This window comes from Cornus florida, unplaced genomic scaffold (genome assembly GCF_030987335.1).
Source record: "Cornus florida cultivar Cherokee Brave unplaced genomic scaffold, ASM3098733v1 CherokeeBrave_3.0.0_Hap2_Chr05, whole genome shotgun sequence".
Classification (NCBI taxonomy): Eukaryota; Viridiplantae; Streptophyta; class Magnoliopsida; order Cornales; family Cornaceae; genus Cornus; species Cornus florida.
The window spans coordinates 39,523,828-39,536,073 of NW_026775575.1; the positions used below are offsets into that span (position 1 = coordinate 39,523,828).

The 12,246-nt window shown below is 34.7% G+C and overlaps 1 protein-coding gene across 1 annotated transcript; it reads right to left on the reverse strand.

Moving 5' to 3' along the window:
* Positions 1–3,123: 3,123 nt before the first annotated feature.
* Positions 3,124–11,395, reverse strand: LOC132306330 (probable LRR receptor-like serine/threonine-protein kinase At3g47570). Its single transcript, XM_059803680.1, has 6 exons — positions 10,688–11,395; positions 10,089–10,379; positions 8,915–9,205; positions 6,655–8,646; positions 6,125–6,488; positions 3,124–5,849 (listed from the first exon to the last, which is right to left on the reverse strand). The coding sequence occupies exons 1-5, from the start codon at positions 11,349–11,351 to the stop codon at positions 6,127–6,129; spliced, it is 3,600 nt and encodes a 1,199-aa protein (XP_059659663.1). The 5' UTR covers positions 11,352–11,395; the 3' UTR covers positions 3,124–5,849; positions 6,125–6,126.
* Positions 11,396–12,246: the final 851 nt, after the last annotated feature.

Here is a 12,246-nt window from a genome sequence, read left to right on the forward strand (position 1 = left end):
AAGTTTAGCACATGACATAGAAAAAACTGTATCTTTCTCTTAGTTTGATTTTTCAGATTTCTTTCCACAAAGGTTTTGTATGGAATTTTCTTTTATTAATTGAAAATAATTCATCTTTAACTTTCTGAAATGGGCTTTGGTCATATTTTTAGTAATTGCAATTTTTCTTCTTTAACTTTGTTGCATACCTTACGAACAATAATGTTTTAGAATTCTCTTTGCCTAATATTTTATGGATTCAAAGTTGTTCTTTCTAACTTTAAACATTTATGCTATCATCATTCCATTACTAAACCTATGGAATTGGCAGTAAGATTAAATATTTTTGTAATATTCCCAATTAGTTCTTTACCATATTCTAATAAGGAAAAAATATTTCGCATAAACAAAAAAATCTTTCAGATTCCATTTTTCACGTTTCTTGAGCTTCTTTGTTAGGCCTGATAAAGGTCTTTCACCTTCCCTCTCTTTTAAATATACGCAGGCCTGACCTTCAACCAAATTGCAAGTATTAATCTCTTTATCTTCTGAGTATATCATTTTTTTCTTTTCTTTTTTTTTTCTTTTTTTTTTTATATATATCTTTGTGTTGAAACATTTGTATGATTTTTCTCTTCGAACATTTATATATGGAGCAATGATATAAAATAAAAATTAACAATTGTCTAGAGTCAAAAATAATATTTTATTTTATTTTAAGGGTTTTCTTTATTTTTTTCTATCGCAGTATCCATTCCTGCACACCAAACGTAGCCTTAGCCGGTATCAGAACCTTTATTGGGGGCTGGGGGATTATGTTTTCTTTATTATTAATACATTTCGTAGTAGAGTATTTATTTATTTATAACAAGATAGAACATTTATTCAATCAGCTATAACGTTTCAAAATTCTCTTTGCCTAATATTTTATGGATTCAAAGTTTTCTTTCCAATTTTAAACATTTATTTCTTTCGTTCATCAATTGGTTTCAGAACCTTGATTTTAACTTTATTTGATAGTAATAGATGGTGATGACATCAACCCCTTTAGGCAACCATGCATATGTTGGAAACGTGGAAACTACCTGTTTGGATGGGCTTCTTTTAGGCTCAAAAAGTTCTTTGTCAATAATGATAAGTATTTGGAAGCCCTCCTGCAAGTGAAATACTTTTTTAAATAATAAACTCCAAATTCCTATGTTGTCCATTATTAAATCTATTTCTTAATTCAATTTGCTAACTCTTTTTTTCAAAAAAAAAAAAACACTCTTTCTTCACCTTTCCAAATGAATCATCAGTTCATCACCACCACCACCACCACCACCACCACCACCACCATCTCCTCAATTGCATCCACCAAACCAAACCACCACCACCAATATAAAGAATTTTTATGAGTTTGTTGATGGAATCCAGTCTATGTTTATGAATTGGGCTTGAGGACTAACTAATATCCACATTGGGTCAAACTTTGGACAATATGGATTATAATTGTAATTTTCTTTTAGGCTTTATGTTTGGTTTTTTTTAGGGCATGTTTAGTAACACTTCTACTTTCTGATTTCTACTGCCAATTTCTAAAATTGTGAAGTAAAAGTGAAAATTATGTTTAGTAATATAGTTTTACTTTTTACCTGTTAGAAAGTACTTTCAGATTTAACGAAGGAAAGAGAAAGTGAGAATTTGTTACTTTTCCTACCTTCTACACTGTTCACAAGAAGTGTTTTCTCTACTGTAGTGTTAAAAAAAAAAAAAAAACACCAATCGGTCCACGCTACCTCCCCCGACCATGGCCGCCGGCCTATCGCCGCCACCATCACCTCCTCCCCACCAGCCACTGTCACAACAATCTCTCTCCTCTCTCATAAGTTTTGCTCACATCTTGAAACCCCAATATTTAACGAAGGAAAGAGAAAGTGAGAATTTGTTACTTTTCCTACCTTTGACACTGTTCACAAGAAGTGTTTTCTCTACTGTTCACCTCCTCCCCACCATAGCCACCGTCACAACAATCTCTCTCCTCTTTCATAAGTTTTGCGAGGTCACATCTTGAAACCCCGGAATGAAGTGAGAGAGACTTTGGGATGAACTCCAGAGAATTCCAGCTAAACCGTGGTCGGAAGTGGTGATCGGAGGGCTCGCCGAAATCTGCAGAAACTCGCCGAAAGTTGCAGAGATCCGGAAAAAATAAATAAATAAATAAAATAAAATGAGAGAGAGAGACTTTGGGATGAACTCCAGAGAATTCCAGCTAAACCGTGGCCGGAAGTGGTGATCGGAGGGCTCGCCAGAATCTGCAGAAACTCGCCGGAAGTTGCAGAGATCCGGGGAAAAAAAATAAAATAAAATGAGAGAGAGAGACTTTGGGATGAACTCCAGAGAATTTCAGCTAAACCGTGGCCGGAAGTGGTGATCGGAGGGCTCGCCGAAATCTGCAGAAACTCGCCGAAAGTTGTAGAGATCCGGGAAAAAATAAAATAAAATGAGAGAGAAATAGCAGGGAAAGCAAAATTAAAATTAAGGGGGAGGTGAGAGAGAGAGAGAACCGAATTTTGGTGTCTTGTGGGGTGGGGTGGGGTGAGGTGAGAGAGAGAGAGACGAAGTGGAGGGCGATGAGAGAGACTGAGATGTGGTTGGGGTGAGGTGGGTCTGTGACGGGTGATGGGTGGAGCGATGAGGAGACTGATGATATATATATATATATATATATATAGTATATAAAAGACTTTGTGAAATAGAAAGCAAAATCAAAATTATAATTATTAAACTTACTTTCTAATTTTTTACTCAGAAAATATTAAAAGCATAAAAAGTTAGTAAACATAATATTACTTTATATTTCATCTTTAGAAATGAAAATTATGATTTTATTTTTGAAAAAAAGTAAAAGTAAAAAAGTGAAAGCGTTAGTAAACGGACCCTTAAGGTTTTAATTTTCTTGCTTATCTGGATCGGGGCTCGTGGGGTATGCCCCTTGTATATATATATGTAATTATTCTGAGTTATCGATGCATCACTTAATTATCTGGAAAAAAAAAAAAAGGTAAATTACACTAACCTCTCTTGAGATTTCTTCAATATATGAAGACATTCGTTTTTGTTTGTCAAATAACAATGACCTGTTAAAGGGGTTGAATGCGCGCACACGGGGTTAACTAATGGAATGAAATTCCGAAATTGCCCACATTATATTTATTGGTATTTTATTACAAAAATGACAAATTTTAAAAAGACAAAAAAGCCCATCTCTCAAATCAATTCTCATCCTTCACCTAAGCAGACCCAAAATAAGGGTTCTATAACTTCTATGGTTTATAAGCGACGGCGGCGGCACAGAAGGCGGACGGAGCACTGATTTTCCAGTGGTGATGGCGACAGATTCGAGTGAGGGCTTGATCGGACTGGGGATTTTTCCAGGCCTTGATCTTCGATGCAATCGGAGGCTCGAACAAGCTCGTCCACAAAATCGAACTCAGAATTCCCACCAATTTGATGGTAATCATCGTGAATATTCGAATTGATGCCAGTGAAATTGACGAATTAGATCAGATTGAGTGTGAATTGGGGAATAGATCCCACATCGTTAAACAGAAAATTCTAATTCGTATACACCCAGATTGAGAGAAGAGGTTTATATATGTTTATATATATATATATATATGTATGTATGTATATGGATAAATAATATATATATATATATAGCAACCCATATTAAGAGAAAGGGTGGTGGTTGTGGGGGTGGTGGTTGCGGTGGTGAGTGAAGAGAGAGAAAGAAAGATGGGGTGAGCGGTGGCGGCCGTCGGTGGTGTTGGGTAGACAGAAGAAAGGTTAGACAGGGAAATGATGGTGGTTAAGGGCGGTAGTGGTGGCTGCCAAAATAATTTTCTTTTTGCAAATCACTATTTGAACCCCGTTTTTTTGTTATATATATATATATATGTATGTATATGTGTGTGTGTGGCTTTATGTGGTGATGGTTGCTCGCCGGAAAAGATGGTGGTTGAGGATGGTGGAGGTGGTGGTGTCCGGAGGAAATGGAGAGGAGGGGGAATACGTATGTAATATGTATATGTGTATTTGTGGGTAAGTTGTTGAGAACTTGAGATTATTATTTTTTATTTCCTTAAAATTATTTGTTATATATATAGATCTGTATGTGTGTGGCTTTGTGTGGTGGAAAATTAGAGTTCTGGAAGAGAAAATTAATGGTTTGGTCAAGGGAAATGGGTTTTCGGTGAGAGAAAGGGAGAGTTTTGAGAGAGAAAGGGGTTTGCTGAGAGAGAAAAGGAGATTTTAGACATTTTCGTTAATTAATTACATATATTTTAGGGGTAGAATGGAAATTTGAAAATAAAAATTTGATCACATCATTATCATTTTTGGCTAGTAACGAGAGGTATTTGTTATACGTATATAAATCTCGACAGAGTTTATTATTATTTAACAAACAAAAGGAGATGACAGTGTAACCTGATTGAATTTCAAAGGAAGTCAGAGTAATTTACTAAAAAAAAAAAAACAAAATTGAGAAGGCTTTGACATTGGAATTAAAAATATAATAATAATCTTACTCAGATTCCCTCGATGCATGTGCACATAATTTCGCATTCCAATTTAAATTTCCTAAATGCCCCTTATAATTGTACACTGAACAGGACAAATCTATGGATCAGCTACGCTCCATTTTAAATAAAGTACATGAAATGAATGAATTTTAAGTTCAATTATTTGAGTAATATACCTTGAAATTAGATTTAATGATTAAGATTTAAGTTTTCATGTTATACATTTGACTTGAGAGGATTATATGCATGGACTTTAAATGTGATTCTAATCACCATAGTATGTAATCTAGTAATACTTTCTCGACTTTTAAAGTACAAGGTTGAAAATTTAAATCTCTTTAAAAAAAACAAAAAAGTCAAAAAAATATATTAGTTCCATATTCATAAACAAAATATCATATGACTTTTGTTTTTAATATTCCAATGTCAATTATCATGTTTTCGATCAAGCCCAATGCCCATAATTTCAAATCCATTGATTTGTGCAAAAAGAGAATTGTCCACTGGACGCATTTCCAATGAGATGCATTGCAACATTTTTGTCAGTAAAGTGGCAACAAATGAAATTTTTCTATAAAATTTAGGCCACTAGATTTTGTTTTCCTTTGGAAATTCAGTCAAAGTTTTTAAATTATAATAAGAACTAAATCACACAATAAAACTTCGAGCAGCTATAATAATGTGTATTTATGAGTTAACATAAAACTACAAGGGTTATTACAAACATGATATGTGATTCGACACCGCATTAATCAGTATTTTATTTAATCCGTTTTCACATATTTTATTTTACTTTTTGATGTAGTTACAACTTACAAAAGATAAGCAAGTCATAATAAATAAAAAAAATATTATTTATAGGTACCAAGAAACTTAAGAGCATACATGATTCTAGAAAATATAGAATATAAACGGCGAAACAATATCACTAGATCCCAAAGATAATTATTGAATGAACTTTACAATCTAATTGAAAATTGGGATGAGTTAGGTAGTCCAGTTGGTAGAAGCACTTCCCGTGTTGTGTGGGAGCCAGATTCAACTCAATCCATCCCCCCTTGCTAGGTAGAAAAGATTAAAAAAAAAAAAGAAAACAAAACAAAAAACAATTTGAAAGACAACACCATATATATCCATTTTTATTTTTTATTTTTTTGGAAATGAAAAATAAACAACATATAAGTGTCTCTATAGGTGACAAGCAATCCACCTTGATTTCAATTTGAGGAAACTTCCTTTGTGACTAGTTCTCATATCTTGGAGGAGAGGAGCTACCAACAATTTTCCCTCTCAAAGTAATGCAATCTGTTGCCATAAAATTACGCTATCAGCATGTTATATCTGATTTTTGGTTTTGTTTTACTTATTATCCTTGATATATGCATTCTTGGACAAATAGAAGTTAGAAACTTAGTACAAGTGGCACATACTAAGGCAAAATTACAATATCTTCCTATGGTTTGGAAGTTAATTGTATAAATTAATTTATTAAAGAAATATTTGAAAAGAAATGCCAGGTTAAGTTCTAAAAAAGCCTTACTAAATTATATTCACAATTATAAGTAATATAAAATAAATACCTTCATGTTTCTCGCCTTTTCCTGTCTGCAAGAAACTTATGTTTGATCCTCTTTAGTGTTACCAGGGCTTCTTCCATATTGTTTCTCTCCCGTGGTTGTTCTGTGCAACAATTCAGAGCCAATTGCATGATGGATGATATACACAACACCTTTGCACTGATTTGTCCTTCTTCTGGCATGAGCAAGTTGGGATCTATAACCTGAATTATCGCATTAGGTAGTGACTCACTTACCCATAGCTTCAAGCTTAAATCTCCAGCAAACATATCATCACTGGGCTTAATCCTTGTAAACGTCTCCATTAACATAATACCATAACTATAAACATCGGACCTTATGGATACTAGCCCTTCCAATCCATACTCTATGTCCAACATCAGAATTAATCAAAAGAATTCACATGTAGAAGGATATTAAAACACCAATTAAAAATTATGTTACAATAAAAGGAAAACTTAAAATACTTATAGGAAAAAAAGAAAGAAAATTTAAAGTAAGATTTGAATGAAAAATGAAGTTAAAAGCTTTACCTGGTGCTATATATCCCAAAGTAGCGAGAGTTTTGGTGTGCGCAATACTTTCCCCTTCATCCAAGAGCTTTGAAATTCCGAAGTCACTGACATGTGCGACCATATCTTCATCTAGCAGGACATTACTAGGCTTCAAATCACAGTGAACCAATGGTATTGAATAACCATGGTGGAGATAACTCAACGCACATGCCACATCTATCATTATATCTAATCTCTGAACGAAATTCAAAAAATAGTTATGAGAATACAACCACTTTTCAAGACTCCCATTAGGCATGTATTGGAGTACCAAGGCTCTAAAATCTAGGTTGGAGCAACTGCTGATAACTTTGGTGAGATTTCTGTGACGAATGTTGCGCAATATTTCACATTCTGTGTCAAAACTCTTGGATGCAGCTTCTAGTTGCAAATTGAATACCTTGATTGCTAGAATGGTCCCATCTGCAATTATCCCTCTGTAAACAGAACCAAAACTTCCTGTTCCAAGCAAATTGCTGTCACTAAAACCATTAGTAGCACGTAGAAGTTCTAGGTATGAAATTCTCCCGTGTGCTAAAGTGGGTGACAACTCTGTTTCAGTTGGAGTTTTGTTTCTCTTTCGACATTTTATTGAGACAAACGCGAAGGTCAAGGCAATTAGAACAATTGGCAACAAAATGTAAACAACTAGAAGAACTTTTTTTGTACTTGATCCGTGAAGAGAGCTTGAGCGACATGGTGGGACTCGGAACTGTGGGGCACCACAGAGTGCTTCATTTGACTTAAAGGATTGATTTGTGAAGTTTACAAATGGTCCTCCACTGGGAATTTCTCCTCTTAGCCTATTGAAGGATGCATTGAAATACTGAAGAAGCAGCAGTGATTCCATTGACTTTGGAATTTCGCCTGAGAGATTGTTGTAAGATAGATCCAAGGATTGCAAGCTTATCAAGTTGCCAAATGACTGAGGGATAGGTCCCTGTAGTTCATTGTGTGCCAAAGAAAGAATGAGTAAGCTTTGCAAACCTCCAATTGTGCTAGGGATATCACCAGAGAATCTATTCAGTGACAGATCTATATTTATTGCAACCTTTAGAGCTCCAATCTCTGAGGGAAGATTGCCACTTAAAGAATTTGAGTGCAAGTCCAAATGCAAAATATCTTTGAGTCTGAACAAATTAATGGGTAACGTGGAGGTTAATTTGTTGGAACCTAGAAAGAGTCGTCTTAGAGATGTAATATTCCCTAAACAAGTTGGAATCGGACCAAAAAGTTCATTTTCATTCAGAGCTAATAAACCTAAGTTGTGTAAGTGGCAAAGATTATTTGGAATGGGACCTTGTATCCTGTTAATTTCAAGATGTAAAACTTGAAGCTTTTGCAACCCTTTCATTGTCGTTGGAATAGATCCAGTGAAGCCATTGCCACTTAGCCTTAAGAAAGCTAAATTGGTCAAGTTACCAATATGGTTGGGAATGCTGCCCTTAATTTCACAATAACTTGCCCAGATATCTTGGAGCGAAGTGGAAAAATTCCCAATGGAAACTGGAAGGATTCCATTCAAAGGATTGTTATTTATCCACAATGTTCTCAAGTGTTTGCATTTTGTCAAGGCAGTGATGAAGCTTAATTCTTGGTTTGGAGATTCGCTGTTGAAATTGTTCCCTGATAGTTCTAGAAATTCAAGTTGTCTCAAGTTACCAAGTGAGTTGGGAATTGAATGACTGAAATTGTTGCTGGAAAGGACTAAATCAGTGAGTTTGGAAAGATTTGAGATAGAGTGAGGGATGATTCCGTTGAGGCTATTTCCACCAAGGTATAATCCTTCAAGATTGGGTAACCTAATATTTGACGGAAGTTTGCCTGAAAGATGATAATTGTTAATAGATGAAAGGCTTTGTAGTTTCGACATGTTGAAAATTGTTTCCGGAATCGGGTCTTTTAACCTATTCAAACTTAAACCTAAAAACTCCAGATCGTGAAGGTTTCCAATCTCTTTTGGTATTGCACCTGCAAATTAAAATGTATATATTATAACACAAAAACAAGTAAATTGTTGGCATATGCTGAATGCAATGATTACCTGTTCTCTTATGTACATTTTAGGAAGTACTACATCTTTCTTTGTGTTGGTGATCTTACACAGTAAAGTTTATGAGAAGATGTTCTAATAAGCTCCCATCCATTGAGAAAAAAAAATAAAAAATAAAAAATAAAAAAAGGGAAGGAAGAAGTTATTTTAAAGAAAGTTGGATATGCTTGATAGTTAAGAGGGTACCTGTGAAACTGTTCTCATCGAGATATATTTGAATCAATGAAGTAGAGTTTCCAATTTCTCTTGGAATGCTTCCATACAGTTCATTTCTATGAAGATAAACTTTCTCGAGCATAGGAAGATGCCAGCTCATACCATGTGGGAGACTACCAGTAAAGTGATTTCTAGAGAAAGAAATCCCTATCAAAGAAGAAATGTTAAAGACAAAAGATGGTATGGTACCAGTGAGGCCAGCTTCCTCAATTGCTAGTATCTCCAAATTATGAAGATTTCCCAGTTGTTGTGGAATTTTACCTACACGGGTATTACAAAATTACCAACAAATTAACCTCTTTTTCAAGTATATTATAGGCTTTCTATTTAAACAAAGCTGATTTCCCAAATAGCATGTAACTTGAGGCCACACCACGCTGGTACGGTTACACACATATATTACAGCGAAGAACCATTATCATCCTTTATTGAGCAACTTAAGGTTGTGATTTAATTGAAATGTCTACAACCAAGTATGTGAAACTTAAACACAGCTAATTTGTACATTTTATTTAAAACTAAAAGATTGCAATGAAACATAGCTAATCTCTTCGCAAAACCTACCTTGTGGTTTGTGTTTTTTTGGTAAGTAAATCATGGTCACTATATGTATAGAATTATTTTAATCTGAGATAGGCCTTTCGATCAAAGTTTTAAAAAAGTAACTTTCTTTCGCTTATTGTTCACATTTTCTGGAAGCCATAAGATTAATTAATCTTTAATATTTTGGTCACAGATGTCCATTTTTTAATCTAACTTCATCATGTCATGTCATGTTCTCGTTGCTTTTATACTCTAAACCAAAACTCAATCAGAATGCCCTTCGGGAGAGTGAGTCCACATAAGTTCTAAATTAATCTATCTGGTTTTGCAAATAATTAATTAAAATATATTTCTGGAACAAAATAATTTTTTAGTATAAAGAAAAAAAATTGCTGGCAAATTATTTATTTATATATTTGAATGTATATTTCATACATATATTCCTCTAAGTAAATAATTTACAACATTAATATAGCACAAATTTCCAAACTTTACTGGTATGCAAAACTTTGCTCATAATCATTTTATAACATAAAGTCTTTGTGAATATGAAAGCAAGCATGGGCATAGTAAGTGAGAACGAAAACAGAATTTATCTTACCTTTCCAGTTGTTTCCGCTAAGAAGTAACACTTTTAGGGAAGTTAAGTTCCCAATCTCTCTTGGAATTTGGCCATTGAATTGGTTATAGGACAAACTAAGCCGGTAGAGTTTTGGAAGACTGTAGCACATATCTGTTGAAAGACTACCCGACAGGCTATTATTGGACAAACGAATACTTTCGAGTGAGGAGATGTTGAAGATGGAGGCTGGTATGGGGCCCGAAAGCTGGTTCCACCCCATTTCCAAAACCTTCAGATTAGCAAGCTTGCCAATTTCTGTAGGAATGTTTCCTGTAAAGTCATTGAGAATGAAAATCATGATCGACTTCTAGTCAACACAAATTACCTATATCTCCTTAGGGATATCATAATAGAAATTATTGTTTCTAATTAACTTTTTAATGTTGAGGAATAGCAGGATGGAGAGGTTATGTATTTAATATTCATCCTAGTAATTAATTAATATACATCATTAATAAAGCACAAATTCCCAAACCATCCTGTCATGCAAAATTGTCACTGTATAAGAAAGTCGTTGCCCATATGAAAGCACATATGGATATAGTAATTAAGGAGAACAAAAGCAGAATTTATGGTACCTTTTAAAATGTTTGCACCAAGATATAACTCTTTCAGGAAGGTCAGGTTTCCAATTTCTCTTGGTATTGCTCCACTAAATTTGTTATATGCCAATAACAAGATTTGAAGTTTGGAGATGTTGAAGATGGGGGCAGGCATGGAGCCCGAAAGTTGGTTCAACGACATACCCAGAAACTCTAGACTAGCAAGCTTGCCGATTTCTTTAGGAAGGTTTCCTGTAAAGTCATTGGAAAAGAAATTGATGGATTCTAGTCTACGCAAATGACCAATCTCTGTAGGGATATTACCATAGAAACTGTTGTTTCTGATGTCTAGTAAGGCTAGAAAGGAGAGGTTTCCAATGTGTGGAGGGATGGTGCCCCTTAGGCCCATGTAAGAAAGGTTCAAGACAGCAACTCTGTGGTGGCGAGTGCTGCAATGGACACCAATCCAGTTGCAATGGGAGGTTGAGGTGGTCCAATTGTTGGCCAAAATGTTTTGAGGGTCGCTAGTGATGTGGGATTTCAGGGCAAGAAGAGCCGATTGATCAGTGGTGATATTGGTTGCAGTCCTCCTACTAGTACTCACCGTCACAGCCAAGCAAGCCATGAGAGAGTAGTTGTAGTAGTGCACCAACAATATTAGAAATGTAACAGAAACAAGGGAGCTAGTTTTATCCATCATGAAAAGGTGACACAGCTGGTCGAGGTGAATCAGAAGAGGAAGGGCAAGTGTTGTATTAATATGATGAATTTAGTATAGTTGTCTCTTTCGCTTTGATTAGCAATTCTGATGTGATATATGTGGCCTTGCCTCAAGTCTTTTAAGTCTTCGCATATTTCCACAATCGAAAGCTATCCCCGGGTTCACGCAAAATGACTCCATAGTGATCATTCATGCATTTTGTTTTATGCCTTAAATTCAGTCTTCGCTTTTGGACAAGAAGATTAGTTCACTTCTATCCTTTTCTCTTTCAATTTGGACACCCACCTTTTAATTTCTGTATAATGAATGTCTCCAAGTCAAGATTCCACACAATAGTACGTTTGGAAAATCAATCAAAAATTTCGTGCTTCATTGCTCATCCCCAAATTCATTAATCACTGATTAATCATCTAACTCTGTTTTAGTGATCATGGGGCCTTGCCTTCATTCTAAGTCTTCGCATATTTCCATTATATTGGAAAATTTTGTTTCTTGTGGAAATTGTGGAATGTGTCCTGATTTCAACTCCTTTCTCTTTCAATTTGCACCACTCACCGTTTGCTTTATGATGAATGTCTCAAGTCAAGATTTCACACAACAATGCTAAAGTCTCTCTGGCAATAATTTGGAAAATCAATCAAAAGTTTGGTGCTTAATTAATTGCTCTTCCCAATATAAATTAAGCACTGTTGCATATCTTTATCTAGAGGACGTACATTACATTTTGTAGATGCTTCAAGATGAGTAGTTATAAAAGATTGCCGGAGTTACTTGCTTTTAGAAAAATAATTTGGCATTTTGAAATAAAAATTTGGAGAGCATTTTGTACATAGAACAATGATTGTCAATGTATATATAATTATTTTATTTAATT

Coding starts and splice junctions, on each gene's coding strand:
- LOC132306330 (XM_059803680.1), bottom strand. CDS start 11,351: ATGATGGATAAAACTAGCTCCCTTGTTTCTGTTACATTTCTAATATTG. Junction 8,647..8,914: donor CGATGAGAACAGTTTCACAG/GTACCCTCTTAA, acceptor TTTAATTTGCAG/GTGCAATACCAAAAGAGATT. Junction 6,489..6,654: donor TTTGGGATATATAGCACCAG/GTAAAGCTTTTA, acceptor TGTTGGACATAG/AGTATGGATTGGAAGGGCTA.